Raw genomic sequence first — 23,482 nt, 5'->3', positions numbered from 1 at the left:
AAGATATCGCCATTCAGCTGGTGTTTGAGGGAGACAATCGGGGTGCCAAGGAAGGGTTGGGCTCGAAGCCCATGGATGGTGAAGTGATCGGGAGCCGGCGGCTTCGGTGGTGCGGGCGCCAAGAACCAAGTCTTCGGCGGGAGGCCCGTCGCGCTTCAGTCGCAGGGGTGCGACCGCGTCGGCTGAACCGATTCTCCAAAGAGCCATGGCACGCGCCGAGCAGAAAGCTACAGGTATATACTCCAAATCTCTTCATGATTTTGCTGCCCTTCCTAATTCTTCCGATGAACACTTGCTAGCTGTTGCAAAAGATAGTTGTATAGTTTTCCCTTCCGCGGCCGGTAACCCCGCCCCGCTCCTCTCCATCATCCGCGCTAAGGAACTGGCCCAAGCAGAACTGGCCCTTGCCCGGGACAAGCTGGCTGCGGAGAAGGCCAAAACAGAGGCTCTAAAGCAACCTGATACGGTGGAGGCAAGCGGGGTTGCCTCCCAATCCCCGTCTCTGTCACTAGAAGGGTCTGGTGGGCAGAAGAAGCGGGCGGCGCTGGCTGTCAAGAGAAAGGCACACAAGAAACCAGCGGCAGTTCGTACAAGGATTCTAACCCGCCAAGCACGGGGTCGCAAAGCGGGTCCCCAATGAGGGCTCTCTTCTGGAATATTCGTGGTTTCGGGCGTAGGGGGCGCCGAACCATGCTTAAGGACTACCTCCGCATTCACAGAATCGACATTGTATGTCTGCAGGAGACGATTAAACAAGATTTCTCTGACCAGGAACTGCGTAGCCTCGAGGTGGGGGAGAAGTTCTTTTGGTGCTGGCTGCCCGCGAACGGCCAATCCGGGGGGATGCTGTTGGGCTTCAGGGACAGTGTTTTCGAGGTGGGAAGGGTTTCCCTCGGGAGATACTTCATCAGCGCGTCCATTCTCTCCCGCGCTGATCGCTTCAAGCTGGAGGTAATGGGAGTGTATGGCCCGGCGGATCATGCTTTCTCTCCGGTCTTCCTGCAAGAGATTTCTGACAAAGTGGCGGCTTCGGAGTTACCTATCCTCATGGGCGGAGACTTCAACCTGCTGCGGGATGCAGCGGATAAGAGCAATGACAGAGTGAACTGGGCTAGGATGGAGGCTTTCAACGAGAACATTGCTAACTGGGGCCTCCATGAGTTACCTCGCACGGGCGCAAGGTACACTTGGACTAATAAAAGGCTTAACCCGACCCGTTGTGTGCTGGACAGGGTGTTCATCGCACCAGAAATTGAGGCCCACTTCCCTCTTTGCTCCCTTTTTGCTGAGACTAGCCTGGGTTCTGATCATACCCCTTTGATCCTCGATTCTGGGGACGAGGTGATTTGTAGAAGCAACAGATTCTTTTTTGAAGCCGGTCTGGTATGAGATTGAGAACTTTCCGGACACGCTTTCGGAGTTCCGGAGTGTGTTGTCTCGCCGTGGTGAGGGGAAGAGATATTTTGGACTGGTGGAACTTTATGAGTGGGGGCCTGAGACAAAGACTCAAGGGCTGGAGTGCGAACAAAACATCTGAGCTAAGGGCTAACAAACAAAACCTGCTGGAGCAGATCAAAGGGCTGGACGACAAAGCCGATTCGGTGGGACTTGACGGAGACGAATGGGCGTTCCGTTACCACCTGGAGGACCAAATCCTTTCCATCTTCAGGGCAGAGGAGGAATATTGGCGGCAACGGGGCAGAGTTCGTTGGTTGTTACAAGGGGACGCCAACACTGCATATTTCCACGCCGTAGCTAATGGCAGAAGAAGGAAGTGTAATATTCTGCGGCTGGTAACTAACCAGGGCCCTATCACTGAGAAAAGCCTCATTCAAGAGCATATTTACGACTTCTACCGCCAGCTGCTGGGCTCCACCGAGGCTAGGGTGTGCTCGCTGGACCCTAATGCTTGGGGTGAGGAGACAAGGGTCTCGTTGGATGAAAATGCAGAGGTGATGCGCACATACTCGGAGGCTGAACTCGACTGCCTGCTGCAAGATATGAAGACTGACACGGCCCCGGGCCCTGACGGCTTCCCGGTTAGCTTCTTCAAGAAGTTCTGGCCACTGGTCAAGATGGGGGTTTTGCATATCATCAATGATTTCCTCCTTGGCAGGATTGACATTGCTCGTCTCAACTTTGGGGTGCTTGCTCTGATACCAAAGGTCCCCGGGGCGGACCAGATCACTCAATTCCGTCCAATCGCTCTTATCAATGTGATTTTCAAATTTGTCTCTAAGGCGGTGGCTACTAAGCTGGACCCCATTGCGAACGAGTCATTAGTCCCAACCAAACAGCGTTTATCAAGGGTCGCTTTATCCTTGATGGGGTGTTGGCCCCGCACGAACCGGTTCACGAAGTTAAGTCAAAGAAAGAGGCGTGTGTGTCTGCTTAAGCTAGATTTCGAGAAAGCCTACGACAGGGTTAATTGGGATTTCCTCACGGAGGTGCTGCGTTGCAAAGGTTTTGATGCTCGGGGTGGTTCACCGCATCTCCCAGGCTCGGTGGCGGGAGGCCGGACTGCGATCTCGATCAATGGGGAGATCGGGCCCTTCTTCCGGAACAAGCGGGGAGTGCGGCAGGGAGACCCACTCTCCCCGCTTCTTTTTAACTTCATGGCGGAGGCGCTCTCGGTTATTCCGTCCAAGGCAAACGAAGCCGGGCACATTGCCGGGATCGCCCCTCACCTGATTCCTGGGGGAATCACGCATCTCCAATACGCCGATGATACTATCATCATGATCCAAGACGACGACGTGCAATTGGCTAACCTTAAGTTCATCTTGCTCTGCTTCGAAGACATGTCGGGACTCAAGATTAATTACCACAAATCCGAGGTGATAGTCATGGGGACTTCCCCGGAGCGACAGCAGATTGTGGCAGATAAGCTGAATTGCAAGTTGGGTGAGTTCCCTTTTATCTACCTAGGGCTCCCGATTTCGGATAGGAGGCTGACGATGGAACAGTGGTTGTTCCTCGTTAGAAAGCTGGCGGCTAGAGTGGAACCCTGGTGGGGTAAGTTTATGTCGTCAGGGGGGCGTCTAATCTTATCCAACACCTGCTTAGACAACCTCCCCACGTTTGCCATGGGACTTTTTTTGCTCCAAGACGGTATTCACGCCAAATTCGACACTCATAGAGCCAAATTCTACTGGGAAGGGGTGGGCACCAAAAGGAAGTACCACCTTGTCATTTGGCCAGCTGTTTGCAGACCCAAGGCGGTCGGAGGCTTGGGGCTGGTCAACTCGAGACTCAAGAATATTGCCCTGATGCTCAAGTGGGTGTGGAAATTGTACCAAGGGGGCGATCAACTCTGGAAAAGGATCATCAACGCTAAGTACCTAAGATCGAACGATTTCTACGCCTCCACGGGAGTGAGGGGCTCCCAGTTCTGGCGTAGCTTACACAGAATCAAACATTTGTTCAAACTTGGGGCCAGACACTGCGTCCGTGATGGCACACGCACGAGCTTCTGGATGGACAGATGGGCGGGTGACAGGCCTCTGAAAGACAGGTTCCCAGCCCTGTTTAGTATCGCTCTAGATCAGATGGAGTCCGTTGCTCAGGTGTGTACCAGGTTGGAGCCGATGCGTTTCCGTAGACAACTGCCTCTGGAGCTCACGGGTGACCACGGCGAGCTTATTGCCTTGATTGGATCAACCACTCTCTCCCAGGGCCAGGATACGGTTTCGTGGCTCTTGGAGGAGAATGGGATTTACTCGGTGAAATCCATGTATGCCCGCTTGTCGCGCGGGGCGACGATTGCTCATTTCAAGGATGTTTGGGCCGCTAAGATTCCGCTAAAGATCCGCATCTTCTCCTGGCAGTTGGTGCTTGACCGCCTTCCTTCTAGCTCCAACATCCTATCCAGACATGGTCCGGGTAATGGAAAGTGCGCCCTGTGTGGAGAGATGGAGACTGCAGACCATATTTTCTTCGGGTGCTCTCTGGCGAGGTTCGCCTGGAGCGTCATTAGGGAGATCCTGGGTTGTAGCTGGTGCCCAGCCTCTTTTCCCCAATTCTTTGCGATTATCTCCAACTTTGCTTGGTAGAGCTAGGCGGACGATCCGGTGCCTGTTCATTGCACAATCTTGGGCCTTATGGGTGATTAGAAATAAGCTTACTATGGAGTCTAAACTTATCCGACACCCAGCTGATGTTACCTTTAAAACTATGTTATTTATGCAGCACTGGCTCGGCGTGGCAAAGCCAGCGGACCGTCCCTGGCTTAGGTGGTTGATCGCGGCGCTAAGAAGCATCCATGCCCAGCTCATTCCTGCGGATCCGTGAAGCTCGAATCGTGAAGCTGGTGCCGGACATCTACCCCTGTCTAGTCGTTTTGGGTTCTCGGTCTGTTAGGGGAGGCCGACCCCGTTATGTTCCTTCTTTGGCTAAGCTGTATGCCGCAGCATGTAATAACTATGTCTGAACCTTGCGGGGCTTTATTAATTTAAAGTCGGGCACCTAGTGCCTTTTATCTAAAAAAACCATTACATGATGAATTGCTTCACCTTTGTTGCACCTGCATTTGTTTTTGCTATGACGGTCATTACTAATACATTGTCTTGAATCGCTTCAACATGTTACACCAGGATTTACAGAACGAGTAAATGCCATCTTAGATGCTTTTGGTTACCCCTTACCAAGTTTTGCTGATGGTGAGTAGTTGCTATCTTTAATGATGATTGTTCCCTACTGTGTCAGTTTTTTACAACAACGTTCTGACTCCGCAACTGATGTGCCATGTATTTAACCAGTTGGCATGCACTTGAAATGGGATTTTGAAGAGGGATTTGGCGCAGATGTTCGGAGTGAACCCATTAGGAGAGTTACTTCAAAGATGTCTCGAAGTGTTGTGGCACTTGCCTCGTTCCTTCGTGTACCAACAAATGACGGTTCTGGGAACTACAAAAAGGGCGCAAGAAAGTTTGCTTGCACAGGTGTATTTATTGAATGCGATGAATCCACTACAAGAATTCTAACCTCAGCAAGTTTGGTTAGAGGTTTTGGTGACGGAACCATTCAACATGAATGGAAGGTTGGTGCTCTTAGTCATTTTTAAAGCTTATTTTACTTGTTCATTTAAGATACTACGGAGTAGTAAGTCTCTCTTCATCATTGTAGATTGAAGTGTGCCTTCCAAATAAACAGCGTGAGGAAGGGACATTGCAGTATTATAATTTACAGTATAATGTCGCTATTGTTAGCATCAAGAGGAGTGCCTACAGTTATAGTACAGCAAAACTCGATGAAACGTCTCAAACTGAGGTTGGAGCTCAGGTAGTAGCTCTAGGTCGTGGCTTTGAATCAGGCAAGTTTATGGCCACAAACGGGGCTGTGACAGGCAAACGTAGAAGATTTGGTGACGCAACACTTCAGATATCCACTTGTAAAACCACCAAGGTACACTGGTGACTTCTCTCATTTCCTTCCACCTGTTTGAGGCAAATAGTCCATGAGAGTATGAACTATCAGTGACTGTTTTCCTTTGTTGGCATTTCATTGTTATGCTATAGGTTGGGATTGGAGGGCCCCTTGTTGATTTTGATGGGAACTTTGTCGGCATGAACTTTTATGACACGGAACAAACTCCTTACCTATCAAGGATTAGAATCCTCGAACTCATGGCAGGTTTTAATGCAGAATGGTATGCCCTGTATCCTCATGTAATATATAGTTTATTTAGTCTGATGCAAGTGGGTGTCGGGGGAGTGGGCTTGCAAGATCCTTTTGATCACAACTGGTTAATTTTCGGGTGATTGTAGAATTAACAATAGCTGAATTTGGATTAGGTTTTTAGCCTATCTTTGATCTAGTACTACCAGAGTTTCAGTTAAGAAGTCACTGTGTCTTGTTTTGCAAGTTTTGAATTGATTTGATATTTCATTGGTTTCATCTTGTTTGGAAATAATGGCAATATTGATGCACCTGGCATAGAGCTTATCTATTGTTTCCCAGCCTCGGATTATGTGCAGGAGTTCTTTTGGGTTGGCAGAGCTGCTTGTGTATTGTGTCCCTTCCTAGATAATTCGATAAGCCATATTGAGCTACAGCTAACATGCAACACCAAGCACTATTGAACTGATTTGATATTATATAGGTCTGATCATGTTTGGTAATTTGATATTATATAGATCTGATTATGTTTGGTAATATATGATAAATACTGATGCAATCTTTTTCTCAATTGGCCTTCGGAGCGGCTGTTAAAGCTAAAGTTTCGGCCAGACATCGAGCTTATGTAGTGGTTTGTAGTGTCAAATTATCTGATGTGTTTTGTAGTGTTAGCGCAACTGCTGTCTATTTCATTTATTTTTGGGCGTGAAAAGACTAAAATATGATTTGGTTTATCTTTAGGACTGCCCCTGTCGAGACTCCAGACAAGTTTCCTAGGTATTTGTATCTTCCTGACCCCATCTAAATATATTTTGTACCACATAAATTGTTCAACTTCTGACCTTTTTTCCCCACCCACAGCTGGCATGTGCCTGACCCACAATGGTTTTATCCGACTCGCTACCCTGCCAAACGTCGTATTGCAAAACTTATGTTAGAGTAAAGTGTTATGTTCGTATTTTATGTGAACAGAATCTGAGTGGATGTCTTGTCCTCGTTTTTGATTTGAACAGAATCTCAGTAGTAGTGATGTGTTACTATTTAAATATCCATGTATTGCGTTTATTTACATTACTATTTTTTTGAGAGCATGCCAAGGGCATACCATACTTTTATAGAAGAGAGCATAACATTTACAAGAAGCCAGCTAACGTGGGCATTACCCTTCGGGTAACTGATATTGCCTTATCTTGTGCGGCCCAACTGGAGGCCCATGAAGTTACCCGATGGCAAGGTGGGCCACTAGGATGGCGCAGGAGAAGATCCCTTGAAGAACAAGGCAAGAGGGAAGCCGAACAAGGAAAGTTTAGAGCTAGGTCTTTTGTAAACCTAGTCGTACCCAGACAGATCTCTTGAGACCTGGCCTCCTATATAAAGGCCAGGAGAGAGGCTGCCGAGGGACAGAATCAATCATAATAGTTTTAGCCACCAGAAGTCTAGAGCTAGGTCGCCGTAGCACTTAGCCTCTCGACGAGAACACAGCCGAAACCTTCGGCACCCCATTGTAACCCAATATTCTCTTAATCAAGATCAGACAGGCAGGACGTAAGGGTTTTACCTCATCGAGGGCCCCGAACCTGGGTAAATCGCTCTCCCCGCTTGTCTGTTTACCGATGTCTCGTGTCAGCCTACAGGATTCCATCAACCATAAGCCCCAATCGAAGGGCATTGCCGAGGAGTACCCCCGACAATTGGCGCCGTCTGTGGGAAGCCTGTCGGCACAAGGCAGGTCATCGGCAGTACCAGTCACATCTGCATCGTTTGTGCTCGAGTCGCCAACACCGTCAGATCCAAAAGATTCAGTCCGTTGCGGGTCCTTCGAGTTCGTACCACACACCGAGGCGTCGCGCCTGGTCTCCGCAGAATCGTGCGGCAACATGGATACTACCTTCGGTAGTGTCCACTTTATCATTGACTCCGGAGGGTTTCTTCGCCTCCCTAGGTCAAACGCATCAAGCCCAAGGACTTCGGTTCCAGAAGATATCACTCCAGCAGCAACCTCGGCAGTCCCATCCAGGAGCACGCAAGAGGGCAGCCGAGGCAGCTTCGACGTCATGGGGGAGCAAAGGAAGAGACGAAGGGACTCGCGTCATGAAGAAGAAGAGCGAATCACAACTCGTCCTCAACAGTATGAACGAGGATGCCACAACACACAATCGAAAAAGGGCCGCTCTCGCGCACCTTATCTATTGGCCACGGAGCAACTCGAGGCACCGTGTTATCTGCACTCCTATATCGATCCAAAGGATGGCCATGAAAAATCTAGCCATTTGCTAAGGAATTGTCGGCAGTTCCTCGAAATTCGGCAGTTCTGCGACGACCTCAGGGTCGAAGCCATGGCAAGAGTTCATACGATGGAACGAAGAGCAGGATCCTACAGTTATCCGCCAGAACCATACGAGCCAGAGCCGTACATGCCAGCAGGAGGGGACAAGTACGTACCAACCGAGGTGTTTCCAGAACCACGCGGGCAGGTCAGCATGATCCATAAAACTAGCTTTTCAAAGAGAGAAATCAAGAAGTTTTCACGAGAAGTAAAATATGCGGAAGTTGCCATGGTCGATACGCCCGAATTCATCGACTGGTCAGATCATAGCATCTCCTTCAGCAAGGCGGATCACCCGAAGGCCGTCCCAAGGCCCGGTCACGCAGCACTTGTCCTTGAAGCACAAATCGGAGGATACAGTATGAGCAAAGTGTTCATGGATGGAGGAAGTGGTCTAAATTTGTTATTTGCCAGTACGATGAGAGCGATGGGACTAACAGTCGACATGCTAAGAGAGTCCGACACAGGATTCCACGGTATCATACCGACTCGACCCGCTTATTCCCTTGGTAAAATATCACTGGATGTAGTTTTCGGCACGCCTAGCAACTTCAGAAAGGAGAAAATCGAGTTTGAAGTAGTTGACTGGGAATCTCAGTATCACGCCATCCTCGGCACGCCTGCGTTCGCCAAATTTATGGCTGTACCCCATTACGCGTACTTGAAACTGAAGATGCCAGGAAATAATGGGACAGCGATAACCATCCATGGAAGCTTCTCCCGTTCAGATAACTGCGACAGAGATTTCCAAAAGATCGCCTCGAAATTCGGAGCCAGGGAAGAACCTTAACGCAGTCGATGCCATCACGGACCATACTAAGCCACCAGCCGACAATCGAAACGTAAGATCCGATGAGTTCGACGTCGCAAAGGAAGCAAAAAAGCAGCAGATGCACCCCTCTGACCCGAAGAAAACGGTCAATACGTCGGCAGACCTTACTGTCGCATAGGAAGGCGCGCTCATCGAGTTCCTCCGTGAGCGCTGGGAAATATTTGCATGGGAACCATCCGACATGCCAGGTATTCCCAGGGAACTCGCTGAGCACGCCCTCAATGTTGACCCAAAAGACAAACCAGTACAACAGTCGATGCGCCGATTTTCTGAGCCGAAGAGAAAAGCAATCGGGGAAGAAGTTCGTCGGCTCCGCAAAGCAGGATTCATTCGGGAGCTCAAGGAAGCCGAGTGGGTGGCAAATCCCGTCATGGTTTTACCTCATCGAGGGCCCCGAACCTGGGTAAATCGCTCTCCCCGCTTGTCTGTTTACCGATGTCTCGTGTTAGCCTACAGGATTCCATCAACCCTAAGCCCCAATCGAAGGGCATTGCCGAGGAGTACCCCCGACACCAGCCATGGTTGCAAACAACACAGGCGGCTCAACACCCACTCACACACTCACCCTCCTCCTACAACCCTAAGCCTACTCTCTCGAGGCGGGTGCACTCCCTCCGGCATGGGCCAACTCCCACAAATAAAGCTCCTCCTTCATCCTCGTCGTAAGCTCTCTGGAAAGCTCGAGCATTTCTTTGCTTCCACAACATCCACGAGGTCAAGATCACCAGAGTGTCGAACGATCGTCTGTCAGCACCCTGGACAGCCTCCCGTGCCCTGCTCCACCATTCCTCCAACATGATGTTTTGATCAGGGTTTTGGACATGGAAATTTCCCTCCTCCAGACAGCCGAACCAAACCTCCCGCGCAAACACACACTACACCAGGATGTGATCTACAGGCAATGCTTTAACAGTATGCATTGCAGTCGTCCTTCCTCTGACAGGTTGCCCTGGATGTCCAGCACCCACATGCTATCCGGGAGTGCCTCGGTGACCAATCTGGAATTCCTCCTCCTCGTGGGAACCGCGGCAATGTCAGTCACTGTCAGGCCATTCAACCATCTATCTGACCAGAAGAAGGTCTTCTTCCCACCGCCGAGCTATATCTTTGCAAGACTGTGGAAAACTGTCGTGACCTCATCGTCTTGCAGCTGTGGCAATCCTTGTCACGGTCTGGATGGGTTCATGCGGCGTAACCAGGCCCATATGGCCCTCAGAGCCAGCCCCCTGTAGCCGGAGATCCTTTACTCCCAGGCCCCCAAAGCAGGTGGGCTGAATGATCTCCTCCCATGCGACAAGGCATTGTCCTCCATTCACCGCCTTCTTCCTTGTCCAGAAGAAGGCTCTGATCCACTTCACGACCTCCTCCAGCAACCATGACAGTGCATCTGCCACAAGCAGGTGGCGGACGGGCCTTGCCATGACCACGCTCTTGATCAAGACCAATCTCTCTTGCCTCGCGATCAGCCCTCGTTGCCATGCATGAATACAGTTAAGGGTTTTGTCAAGTATCGGCTGCCATTCGTTCCTTGTCAGGGGCCTGAGTGCCAATTGCAGCCACAAGTACTTGGTTGGGAATTCTGACAGCTCGCATCCAAGGATGGACCTCACTCTGTCCACATCCTCCTCCTCTCCTCTAATGAGCGACGTTGTTGTTTTGTTATAGTTGACCTGAAGTCTTGAAGCAACTCCAAACATACCTAGGATCTCCTTTGTTGCCCTTAATTCATTTTCCTCCGGCCGCAAAAAAGCACTACATCATCAGCACATACCGACAACCTCTTAATCGGAGATATATTATCGAGTCCGTGGAAAATTTGCTCATGAACAGACCTTACAATGGCCGCTGTCAGCACCTCCATTCCGATCACGAAAAGCATCGGAGAAGTTGGGTCTCTGTAAGGGTATATTGCCCCTATGTGTGGTTTTGGTAATTAGTGACAACCCCTATGGACTAATGTTTTCATTAAGTATATATGAAGGAATATTCCATAGGTACTACTTGTATTCCATGTGTTGGATTCAAGTATCGATGCCATGAAGATAAAGATATACCTTGAGTATTGGCATCAAGATCATCGATTTGAAGACATATATGTGATATAATCAAGAAGAAGAAATGAAGATGAAGTTTTTATGTGGAACTCGATATTAGCCATTCTCTAGCTTATGTGATAAGCAATGAATGATCCAAGATCTTGAGTGCTTGATTCCAAGTGAATAATTCAAGTTATGGCTCTAAGTCGGTGTCATGATAGTCTCATAAGTTGAGCTATGGTTGACTAAGATTTAGAGCATGCAAACAAATAAAGAATTCTTTATACACCTCAAGATAGTGTGATAGAGCATGAGAAGCAGGCCCGGCCTAAGGGGGGCGGGAGGGGCGGCCGCCCTGGGCCCAAGAAAATTAGGGGCCCTCTAGATATAGGTTTATACTACTAGGCCCATACAGGGTTGGTTCTTAGGCTAGCTTAGCTGGGCCTTTTCTGGTCACGCACGGAAAAGAACTCCATCTATCGACGGTCGAGCGAGGCGTGAGGCGTCGAGTCCGGCCCTCGCATGTATACGTATACGATTAGGTTCGATCCGATACTATTTTACCGATGCCTCGGCTCAGGCTGTTCGTGAAGATGTGAACTCGTTCGATCGCTCATCGCTCCCAATTCTCCAAGCTCCAAGTCGCTTGGCCGGCCGGCCGGCCGCTCGCTGATTGCCTGATTCCTTCAGAGTTCAAACTTGCTCGCTGAACATAATCGGCCCAGGCAGGAGACAACAAACCTGATTACAACCGGTATAGTCATCTAATATCTGAAATTCTGATTCTTGATGCTCTCCTATGCCCTAATTTCTGTTACAATTTTTCTTTTCTATTTTCAGACGCATTATGTCTTCTAAAAAGCCTTTGTCTGGTTCCGCCAAAAGGAGGCTGAGAGAGGAAAAGGACAAGTTTATTGAATCGCAGAGAGGATCTATTCACAAATTTTTGAAGAACAACACGAGCGCACCGAGAAATCCAGATCAGTTGGCACTAGTTCTTGCGGCCGATCAAAATAGGGATTTCTATTTCCGTGCCCTCGGGTCCTTAGTTGTGCTCAGTTTTTCCCAGCTCGTTAGTTTTTCCTCAGTTTTCCCCTCCCTCTACTTTGAAATCCCTCACAGACGTCGGACGGGAGGGTTGCCGTCAGGTCAGAGGCCTTACCGTTACCGTTAATCTGACGGGTGGGGCTGCACAGAGGGTAGTTCCTCTCTGACCCGTCTCGTGCTGACAAATGGGGCCGCTCTATAGGGCTGCCGCAGCCAATGACCGATGGGGTCATCTATTTTTCGGGAAAAGTCATATATTGCCGCTCCGAGGGCTGCCGCAGCCAATGACCGGTGGGGTCGTCTATTTTTCAGGAAAAGACATATATTTGCCGCTCTGTGGGGCTGCCGCAGCCAATGACCAGTGGGATCGTCTATTTATTTATAGAAAATCATATATTGCCGCTCTGTGGGGCCTTCGCAGCCAATGACCGCTGGGGTTATCTATTTATTTAGAGAATATAATATAGAGCCGCTCTATGGGGCCGCCTCAGCCCATGGCAGGTGACTATTTTCGTAGCTTATAATCTAAAGTGACTCTTATGCTAAACATTGTGCATAATATATAGAAAATAGCTAGATCTCTAAATATATAGAAAATAGCTAGTAGATCTCTAAATCGATGCATATGAAGCTACATATATATTCTTGGTCATAATCCCCTTATCTAAAGGGTATGGATGCATGGCTTCACGTCGTCGTCACTTTCATCGTCAGTATCTTCGTCGTCTGAGTAGTAGTACTTCCTGCACATTGTTCCGCCGAACACCTTCACTGTGAGCACATCATCGCCTTCATATTTGAAGTGTACGTAGCAGCCGAAATCCACACCGTGCGCGATGGCGAAATTCTACCAACCCTTGTCGAGATACATTCGGCCTTGTCCGTCAAATAGGACCTCCACGGTCCAGAGACGAGGACCGCAGTCAGCTGCTCGCAGATACACCTTAGCTGGCTCCTGACCGTCAAGATAGTCCACAAACTTTTTTGGGAGTGCCTGCAAAGAGATCGAGCGCCGATCGTTTGAAATTAAAGGTTTTTTAGAACATGCCCATAATTAATCACATGCATCTTATATGTGGGAACGCGTACGTACCTTCTTGACCAAAGGGTCTTCATAGATGACGAACTCCTCTATGATCAATGGCAGTGTTGACGACGGTGATGGTGGCAATGATGATGATCCACCACCCCGGCCGCCCCTTCCCCTTCCCCTTCCCCTTCCCCTTCCCCTTCCCCTTCCCCTTCCCCTTCCGGTCCGCGTCCGAGATGTGGAAGCCATGGCAATGGATGATCAAGTGTATGTGAACGAAGAAGAGAGAGGCAGAACCTATTGACACAAGGGATGGCCGTTGTGGGTGTTTATAAGGGAGAGATGACCGTTGTAGGGGTTTACACAATAAATTAAGGAGGAGGTGACCGTTGTGGGGGGTTTACACAATAATTTAAGGAGGAGATGACCGTTGTGGGGGTATATATCTCAACAAAAAAGTAATGCGGACTATCTTGACAGAAATGGAACTTCGTGATTTAGTTTATCATTTTACCGTGAAAAGTAATGCCTAAAAGAAATGGTAATTCGTGATAGTTTATCATTTTACCGTAATGGCTACAAGAAATCGGTGATTGTTCATCATTTTTTGCGTGAAAAGTAATGGCTACAACAAATCGGTGATGGTTTATCATTTTTTGCGTGGAAAGTAATGGCTACAACAAATCGTGATGGTTTATCATTTTTTGCGTGGAAAGTAATGGCTACAACAAATGGGTGATGGTGTATCATTTTTTGCGTGAAAAATAATGGCTACAAGAAATGGGTGATGGTGTATCATTTTTTGCGTGAAAAGTAATGGCTAAACAAATTGGTGATGGTGTATCATTTTTTGCGTGAAAAGTAATGGCTACAACAAATTGGTGATGGTGTATCATTTTTGCGTGAAAAGTAATGGCTACAACAAATTGGTGATGGTGTATCATTTTTTGCGTGAAAAGTAATGGCTAAACAAATTGGTGATGGTGTATCATTTTTTTGCGTGAAAAGTAATGGCTACAACAAATTGGTGATGGTGTATCATTTTTGCGTGAAAAGTAATGGCTACAACAAATTGGTGATGGTGTATCATTTTTTCCGTGAAAAGTAATGGCTACAACAAATTGGTGATGGTGTATCATTTTTTGCGTGAAAAGTAATGGCTACAACAAATTGATGATGGTTTATCATTTTGGGATTTTTTGCGTGCAAAGTAATGGCTACAAGAAATGGTGATGGTGTATCATTTTTTGCGTGAAAAATAATGCCTAAAAGAGTTTATAATTTACCTCGTGAAAAATAATGCAGAAAACCAAACTTTAGCGTACTGGGTAACCGCCCTTAAGCATACATAGAGGGTGGAAGCTAACCGCCGACAGAGAGAGAGAGGGTGGTGGCCCCGACCAGAGAGAGAGAGAGAGGGGTTATCCTGCCCGTTAAATCCTATGATCAACGGTCGGCGGGCACGATCCGCGTGACATCGGCTAGACCAATCAGGGCAATGTTGGGCGTCTGTGAGAATTTGTGAAGGGAGAGGGAAAAACTGAGTAGTATCAAGAAACCAAGGGCAAGTGAGTAGTAAACAGGACTAAGGGATTCAAATATGAGATTTAAAAAATGGAAAATGCGTGTTTGGTACAATGAAACCCATCTTGGCCTACCTCAAACTATTTGCAATACAAATATACATGAGTGTGACAATTATGGCCTCACTCAGACAAAGTATGTTTTGGGGAAAGCTGTTTTGGGTAGGGCTTATTGTGGAAAACCATGCACCTTCATAGCTACTAGGTGATTTGAGAAGTGGCAATTTGTGGTAAAACTTGATTTATCTATGATTTGAGAAGTGCCAATTTGTGCTAAAGACTCCATGAGTAAGTGCCACTCTTTTTCGGAATTTTTTGCACATTAAATAACTCATTTAACTAGTTAATCCCATTTGTTGACTCTCTGTTGACCAGCCACTTGAGGGTAAAACTGATTATATTGCACTAGCCAGTATTAACACTCAAGGCGAAAACTGAGCACACACAAAATGCTAGTATATGACTCGAGGGTATACCTGAGTATATCTAAATTTTCAGGGTTAAACTCGAGGACGCGTGTTGCGGTGCAGAAGTGGAAGACGTGCCATTGTTGACGCGTGTCGCGGTGCAGACGTGCAATAGTGGACGCGTAGGACGCGGGTCGCATTTAGGACGCGTAAGCCCCTCTCTCCCTCCCTCTGCACACTATACGTCTTATTCTCGCTCACGCACGAAACCACCCCTCTCACGTCCCATCAACTTCTCCAAAAAAACCCCAACCGCCGTACGAGCGCTCCCCTGCTGGCGATGGAGAAGAAGAATGCGCCGGTGGCCATCGCCTCCGAGCCCGTTGCCTCCGAGCCCGTCGCCTCCGAGCCCGTCGCATCCGAGCCCGTCGCCGCCGAGCCCGTCGCCTCCGAGGGCGGCGCCTCCGTGAACTAGGCCTCTCTCACGCCTGACGGACCACTTCACAAGATCGGCGAATGCTTACTGGCGAATGAGGAGTACGTGGACACCTACTCTGCTATGAGGCAAGTCTGTAGAAATTGGCGCTCAGGTTTACCTGAGCCTGACGTGCACCTGCACGAATGGATCATGGTAGACCACGCCCTTCCACGCGTCGTTGAGTTCACCTTCCTCCAACTCGGCACATCCCGCTACGTCACCATAGATCTATCTGAAGTTCGTGCAAGGTTCAAATTCCTCCATATCTATAGGGTTAATCTATTCTTATTTTCAATCTTAGTGCTGAATGTTATCTTCATCAATATATTTTAGATACTACTTCGTCGGCTTTTGCCGTGGCGTCATCGTGCTTGCCCAGAAGAACCCGCCGCACAAGATACGGCTTCTGAACCCTCTCACAAAGACATCGAACACTATGTTTGAGGCGCAGATGCCATCTATTTTTCTGGATTCAGTCGTTGTAATCAACTCCCCGACTATGGATTACCCGGAGGAACTTGGTTGGGTCGATGAGAGCACTCCAACTAAGGATATATCTGAAGATTGGGGAGAAGGAAGATTTTCGATCGAGAACCATAGTATGCGTTGCATTACCCCGTTCAATGGTGAACTGTATGCAATAGCTGTGGACAATTTTGAGTCCGGAAGAATAGTGTGCACCAATGTACGAGCTTGCAGCACGCGCGAGCACTTGTCAAGATGGAGACACTAATTTCATTTCCGAACTTGGAAGTGACAAGTTCTACCTTGTGAAGTCGGATGGTGATCTGCTGCTTGTGTTGATGCACAACATGCCATTGGTGTACCGTGTGGACACTCAGAGCCGCTCTCTCCATCCGGTCAGTAACATTGGCATTCATGCGCGCCTTCTTCGTGCATTATATCCGGTGTATCTCCGTCGACACCAGAGTGCACCCGACACTTCGACCTGGCTACATCTACTACGCGGATTTGGGTTATACCAGAGAGTACTTTCATGATACAAAGTCCTGGGATGAGTGGCCACAATATGTGCATAGATTAGGAAGCTACGGTCTGAGAAATGAACACAGGCCATACCGTTTGGAGGATGTATTGGCCGCACACTGCAGACGGCGGGAGTTCAATGAATATTTCCTTGGGATAATGCATGAATGGAGCGACGCATAAATATATGAGGAATGAATAACAAATTCATTCATCCTGGCGTATCCTAATCTTCTTGTTGGCCATACATTGCGTGTGTCTTGTATTTTTTCAGCTTAGTTTGTCGTGAACATTAACAATGTTATTGGCTGCTTTTGGCTGATGTATGCAGTTTATGTATTATACTTAGTTTTCTGATTATGCTGCTGTGAATTTATCATATAATAGCTTCTAGATTTGCTACTAGATTTGCTACCATATTGGGCAAAAATCGAGGGCCAAAAGGCATAAATAATTGAAGAAAGACAGAAATAGAAGCTTCTCTAGATTTGATACTAATTTGGTGAAAAAGACAGAGAGAGAAAGAGGGGAAAAGGTGCTCTTAAAAATGCCAATTTGGGCCGAGAGAGACAAAACCCAGCTCTCACGTACAACCAAACACGGTCTCGTGCTGTCCCACGCGGTCCCTTCCTACCAACCCCACACGACGCGGCCCCACAGACGACGCGGCCCCACACGTCAGCACGGAACGTTCAAATAAATGGATTCCTTCCGTCTGAGCTCTTTCTGCGGGTTTCAGACAAAGGCTTGGGGAAAACTGAGGAAAAACTAAGGGGCTGGGGAAAACTGAGCACAACTAAGGAACCGAGGGCACGAAAATAGAAATCCCATCAAAATAATGTCGATCCAGAAAATGAGGTCCCTCAAGACAACACTAATATCGACGCGGATGATAACAATGCGAGTGATCATGAGGAACCGGTTAGTGTGGATATTTATGACCCGGCAAATTGGACTAGTCTTGATAACAAAGAAAGGGACACATTAGTGGAGAAGGGGCCTATTAGGGAAGAAAACATTACTTTTCACCGAGATGAAAATTCAAGGCATTTTTCGTATGCACATTACTCAAGAACTATGAACAATGGAGAGGTACGTGATCGAAAATGGTTAGTTTATTCAAGAAGTGTTGACAAAGTGTTTTGTTTTTCTTGTAAGTTGTTCAATCCTATCAACTGCAAGAGTGCTTTGGGACATGACGGGTTTAGAGATTGGAAGCATGTTAGTGAGAGACTCAAAGAACATGAAGCCAGTGTTGAGCATATTACCGGCATGGTCCGTTGGAAGGAACTGAGAACTAGACTGAGCAAACATGAAACAATTGATAAGGAGTTGCAGCATGAGATCACAAAGGAGAAGGAGCGCATAAGGCAAGTTTTACTAAGAATAGTTGTTGTTGTGAAGTTTCTTGGTAAACGTAATTTGGCTTTTAGTGGATCCAATGAGGAGCTTTACAATGATAACAATGGTAATTTCTTAGCTTGTGTTGAGATGATTGCAGAATTTGACATGGTAATGCAAGACCACCTTAGACGGTTTCAACACAAAGAGATTCATCGTCATTATCTCAGTCATAAAATTCATAATGAGTTGATTTCTCTTATGGCTTCTAGCATTACACACACTATTCTAAAGGTAGTTAAAGAGGCAAAATATTTCTCGGTTATTCTTGATTGTACTCCAGATGTTAGTCACCAAGAGCAAATGAGTTTGTTGGTTCGATGTGTTGATATGTCGAATGCCCAAATAAAAATTGAGGAGTACTTTCTAGGTTTTTTGGTGGTGAATGACACATCTGGTGAAAGGCTTTTCAATGTGTTGGTTGAATCCATCAAAGCACATGGTCTTCTTATTGATGACATCAGGGGTCAAGGTTATGATAATGGCTCCAATATGAAAGGTAAACACAAGGGAGTGCAAACAAGGTTGCTTAAAGTAAATCCAAGGGCGTTGTATATGCCATGTGCTTGCCATAGTCTTAATCTCACTCTCTGTGATATGGCTAAATCTTGTGGTAAAGCTATTTCTTTCTTTGGAATTGTGCAACGGATCTATGTTTTATTTTCTGGGTCTACAAAAAGATGGAAAGTTTTGCTTGAGCACGTGGAAGGTTTAACTGTGAAGTCTTTGTCCAATACTCGTTGGGAGAGTCGAATCAAAAGTGTCCAAGCAATAAGATTTCAAGCTCCTCAGCTAAGGTCTGCTCTTCTTGAGTTAAGTGAAGATGGTGATACAGAAGCCAAGGATAGGAGTGATGCAAAAAAAAATTGAGGTCCTTGGTAGCTTTGAATTTAAATTTGGTATGGTTATTTGGCATGAAATTTTATTCAAGGTAAACACAGTGAGCAAGAAGCTGCAGTCACCATCCATGGGCCTTGAATCTACAATACTGCAAATAGAAGGTATACGCACTTTCTTTGACAACTACAGAAATCGAGGGTTTGCTTCTAGTTTGACTATTGCCAAGGAAATTGCATCTGAATTAGGTGTAGAGCCATCATTCCCAGTAAAGCATCGTGTTTCTAGGACAAAGCAATTTGATGAAGCAGACTGTGAGGAAGCAAGCCGAGGAGGATTTTAAAGTTAACTACTTCATGGTCATGGTTGATATGGCAATCACATCTTTGAAGAATAGATTCGAAGAACTCAAATCATGCAAAAGTATATTTGGGTTTCTATTGAGTTCAACCGATTTGAAGGCATTGGATGGTTCTCAGCTAAAAGATCGATGCAATACATTTGCAGAAACTTTCACTCGACCTCGTTCAGGTGATCAGGCCCCTACATGCGATATTGAGTTAAATGATCTAATTTCTGAGTTAAGTGTTATACAATTGACGTTGCCAAATAGAAGAATGTCTGCTATGTAGATTTTTGAGTTTGTTAGAGAAGCGGATTGTTATCCTAATACTTCTATTGCTTATCGGATAATATTTACTATGCCCGTGACCGTTGCGTCGGCTGAGAGAAGCTTTTCAAAGTTGAAACTATTGAAGAATTATTTGAGATCTACAATGTCCCATGAGAGGTTAAATGGTTTGGCGACTCTATGCATCGAGAAGGGATTATTGGACGAGATTGATATTGATTCCATCGTCACTGATTTCGCGTCCAGGAATGTAACGAGAAAGTTTTAGGGTAAGATGTATAAAATAGTATTGTTATATGAATACCATTGCAATCAGTACATTTTAAGTCTTTCTTTGTAATTTTTTTATACATACATTTAAAAAAAACATTAGGGGCCCTAAAATCTAGTCTCGCCCCAGGCCCTCGAAAGTTCAGGACCGGGCCTGATGAGAAGATACAAGGTTGACCAATACAAAGAGTGAAGAATAGATTCAAGTTTGGTCAACACATGAAGCATGAAGAATGTGCCACGAGAAGTCATGTGGTATGGTAAGCCGTGTCAATTATGCTTTATGAACTAACCCATCATATATGTTCTCTTGTGTTATCTATGTAGGTTAGGTATCTTTCCATGGGCATGCATCAAAAGTGAGATCTCATATAGCCCATGAGAGGATGACGTCAAGTGGTGATCGTCATCAAGGTTGAGTTGGGCAAGTTCAAGTTGAGCATCTCAAGAGGAGCATATGCTTGAAGCTTTCCGTCCATTTGGTGATAATGGACATGTGAAGATGTGCATCAATGGAGCTTTCCTATCATGGTGTATGGGGGAGCATTTGCGAGTCTTCACGAAGCACGAATGATGAAGTGAGGCATTCTGGCTTGAGTGGAGCTTGAAGAGTTATCATCAAGATCAAGCGGGATGTGCAAGGCAAAGGAATGTCCTTGCTAGGTTTTCTTTTTACCGGTCTCGAGGTGGTGTTTGGGAGACAAGATTATAGGATAGATAGCCGCACTATCAAGAGGGGCTTTCGGTTGGGTAACTTGATTACATCGTCTTAGGGATCTCAACTCTTTGCATACTTGAATATCCCTTTTACCTCTTGGTGTTTCTCTATGTGAGGTTCTTGAGCTTGTTGCTAGCTTTACATCAAGTCCAAGTTCATCGAAAACGGAATCCGCATGCATCTTCTATTGCGTTTTCGAGTTTGGACGTCTTCACCGTTTCTTGACGGTGGGAGACTCCCTCTCTAGAATCATCTAAAAATATCCTGTGAGGAGTCTCCATATTTCCAACAAAATTGGGGTTCTATTCGTCGTTATCTTTCCAACAAAATTGGTTTCATGTCAATCGGAGTTCGGGAGCATTTTCTGTTTAAAAGGAAAAGAAAAGGTCTTCAGGGGTCCTGCATATTCCGGTTCCACGCCCGGCAGTGCCGGCTGTCTCACCGGCTGGCCCGGCGCCGACCGGCCCTGGGACCGGTGCCATCCGGGCCCATTCCAGGGATCCTGGCAGCGTCGCCCGGTGCCCTCCCGGCCTCACGTCCGGTTTCAACCGGTCGGCCCGGTGCCTGGCCCGGCGGCGCCAGCCTGTGGACCGGACCTCTCGGCACACGCCGGCTCCTGCTCCGGTGACATCCGGGCACATATACCGTAAGCCTAGAAGACGCCCGGTTCTGGCTAGGCGCCCCGCCCGGCAGATGCCGGCTAGCCCGGTCTGAGACCCGATAGGACCGGGTGTCCCACCGGCCGGTCTGGCGCCACGCCCGGTGGACCGGCTCGCTGATCGGCTGGGTCGTTTTTCTGCCCGTTGTTCTCCCCAATGGTTATATTTTCCCTTGGGCTATAAATAGCCCTTCTTCCACCTTGGGATGGAGAAGTTCTTCCACTCTCTCTCCTCCATTGTTGACTTTGAAGAACGTGCCCTATCTCTTGATTCCCCCCATGATTCTTGCTCATTCTTGAGGGATCTAAGAGAGGAGATCTAGATCTACAATCCCCACCAATCAATTTCCCCTCTAAGTGAGGGGAACCCTTTGGATCTAGATCTTGGAGTCATTTGCTGATTTCCTCTTTGTTTTTCCTCTCTAATCTCATCCTAGCATTTGTTGCTTTGGTGGGATTTGAGTGTGAAGGATTTGAACACCCCTAGTGTGCTTGCTTTGCATCATTGCATAGTGTTGAGCTCTCCACCATGATTAGTTCGAGTGAGAGACCGTGAGCTTGTTACTCTTGGAGGAAGACCTCCTAGTTGGCTTGGCGGTTGGTGCTCCGGTGATCTCTTCAAAGAAGATTGTGAAGAGGCCTAGGCTTCTCCTTCGTGGAGCTTGTGAAGTGGTTTTGGAGATTGTCATCTCCGGAGTGGAGGAAAAGCTAACCATAAGGAAAGGGCCATTATCCTTTGTGGGTTTAGCTCGGAGAAGAAGGTGAGCCTTCGTGGCGTTGGGAAATCCTTCGTGGGATCCCCACCTCTCCAAACGGGTGACGTACCTTCTTGCAAAGGAAGGGAACACGGGAATACATCTTCGTCTCCGCGTGCATCGGTTATTTATATACCCGAGCTTAATTTCCTTGTGATAGCCATCGTGCTTGAAGTACATACATCTTGCTATCACTTGTGCTACATATATCTTGTGCCTATCTTGCTTAGCTCTAGTTGTTATTGTTGCACTTAGTTGAGCCTAGCATATTTAGGATTTGTGCTTGTAAAATAAACGTTAGTTTAATTCTGCATTCGTACAAGCCAAATTCGTAAGAGTTTTTAAACGCCTATTCACCCCCCTCTAGGCGACATCTCGTCCTTTCAGTCTCCCTGCCTTAGCCCGCGCACATGCCGTAAACTGGACCCTAGCACTCCAATGACGGTGATTTTGGTCGATGCTGAGGAGAGGAGTATCGCCACCCATCTTCGGAACATATCGTTGAACCCCATCTTTGCCAGTACCTCGAAGAGGAAGCTCCATGAAATCGAGTCAAAAGCTCTCGAGATGTCCAGTTTAAGAAGCACCCCCTTAACTCTCCTCTGATTGATTTTCCTCGCGACTTGCCTTACTATAACAAAATTGCCATGCAGGCTCCTACCTTTTACGAACGCAGATTGGTTCGGGCTTACAAGCTCTCCTAACCGTGGCCTCAGCCTGTTGGCCAAGAGCTTGGAGAACAGTTTGGAGAAACTGTGCATGAGGCTGATCGGGTGATAGTCCCCTATTTCCTCCGCCCCTGGCTTCTTGGGTATGAGTGTGATCAGGGCTATTCAGCTTGGCGAATCCACGGCCATCCCCAACTGCAAGCTTCTGTAATCCAACCATAATACATCCTTTAATAATCGTCCACGCTACCTGGTAAAACACTCTGATAAATCCGTCCGCCCCCCGCGCACGATCCTGCATTAGCTCCTTAATTACGGCCCAGACTTCCTCCTCCGAGAACAGCTCCTCTAAGCTCTGCAAGTTTGTCATCGAAATATTGAGCGCATCCAGATCCAAAGTGTACTCCCAACTCTGAATTTTGCCAAGAAGGTTCGTATAAGCTTCCGTGAACGCCTGCACCTTGCCCTCCTAGTCAGTAATTGTGCTTTCTCCAACTCTGACTGCGGTGACATAGTTCATGGACCGTCGTCCGTTTGCCACCGAATGAAACAACCTCGTGTTTGCGTCTCCCTCTCTCAACCATCTGATTCTGGATCGTTGCCTTGCAACGGTTCTTTCCAGCGAGGCTAGTCCTAGGAAAGTATGTTTTAGTGTCCTACGAAGCCACCTCTTGCCGACTGATAATATTCTCCGCTCATGTGCCACATCCAACTTGAATATGACAAGATTTGCAATGGCAATGTGGAGTTTTATATTCCCAATCTTTCGCTGACCCCAGGACTGCAAGGAGGTGGTCGTGTTTCTGAAGAGGGCATCCAACCTCTTGAATGGGTCCATAATTGCTTGATCACACTGCCAAGCTTCAGCCGAAGCCTCCTGGAATCCCTCCAATTTCACCCAACATGCCTCAAAATGGAATCTCCTCTTTGGCTTAAACATAACATTGAGGGCTAGGTGGAGCGGTGCGTGATCCGAGATTGAGGAGGACTGGGCCTGGAGCAACACATATAGGTTCTAGAAATCCCAGTCCTTGGACACAAGTACTCTGCCAATCCTAGTCATGGTAGGCTCCTCCCTTTCATTGCTCCACGTGTACACCCTTCCATGCATGTAGATGTCTTTTAGCTCATGTTTCTGCACGAAACTCCTGAAGTACGACATCATTATCCGATCTAGGTTCGTGTTATTTTTATCAGCCGCA

General features: G+C 47.3%; 1 protein-coding gene across 1 annotated transcript; it reads left to right on the top strand.

Annotated features, from left to right (window-relative positions):
- Positions 1-17,419: 17,419 nt before the first annotated feature.
- Positions 17,420-22,389, top strand: LOC124663010 (zinc finger MYM-type protein 1-like). Its single transcript, XM_047200775.1, has 4 exons — positions 17,420-17,434; positions 17,525-17,808; positions 17,950-18,242; positions 22,289-22,389. Exons 1-4 carry the CDS (start codon positions 17,420-17,422, stop codon positions 22,387-22,389), a joined length of 693 nt encoding a protein of 230 aa, XP_047056731.1.
- The last annotated feature ends 1,093 nt before the right edge of the window (positions 22,390-23,482 follow it).

This window comes from Lolium rigidum, chromosome 6 (genome assembly GCF_022539505.1).
Source record: "Lolium rigidum isolate FL_2022 chromosome 6, APGP_CSIRO_Lrig_0.1, whole genome shotgun sequence".
NCBI classification, from domain to species: Eukaryota; Viridiplantae; Streptophyta; class Magnoliopsida; order Poales; family Poaceae; genus Lolium; species Lolium rigidum.
Note: the sequence above shows the minus strand (reverse complement) of the source record. Positions and strands in the feature narration are given on the sequence as shown.

Coding starts and splice junctions, on each gene's coding strand:
- LOC124663010 (XM_047200775.1), top strand. Junction 17,809..17,949: donor GAGCTTTACAATGATAACAA/TGGTAATTTCTT, acceptor TTCTCTTATGGC/TTCTAGCATTACACACACTA. Junction 18,243..22,288: donor TAATGGCTCCAATATGAAAG/GTAAACACAAGG, acceptor TTACGAACGCAG/ATTGGTTCGGGCTTACAAGC.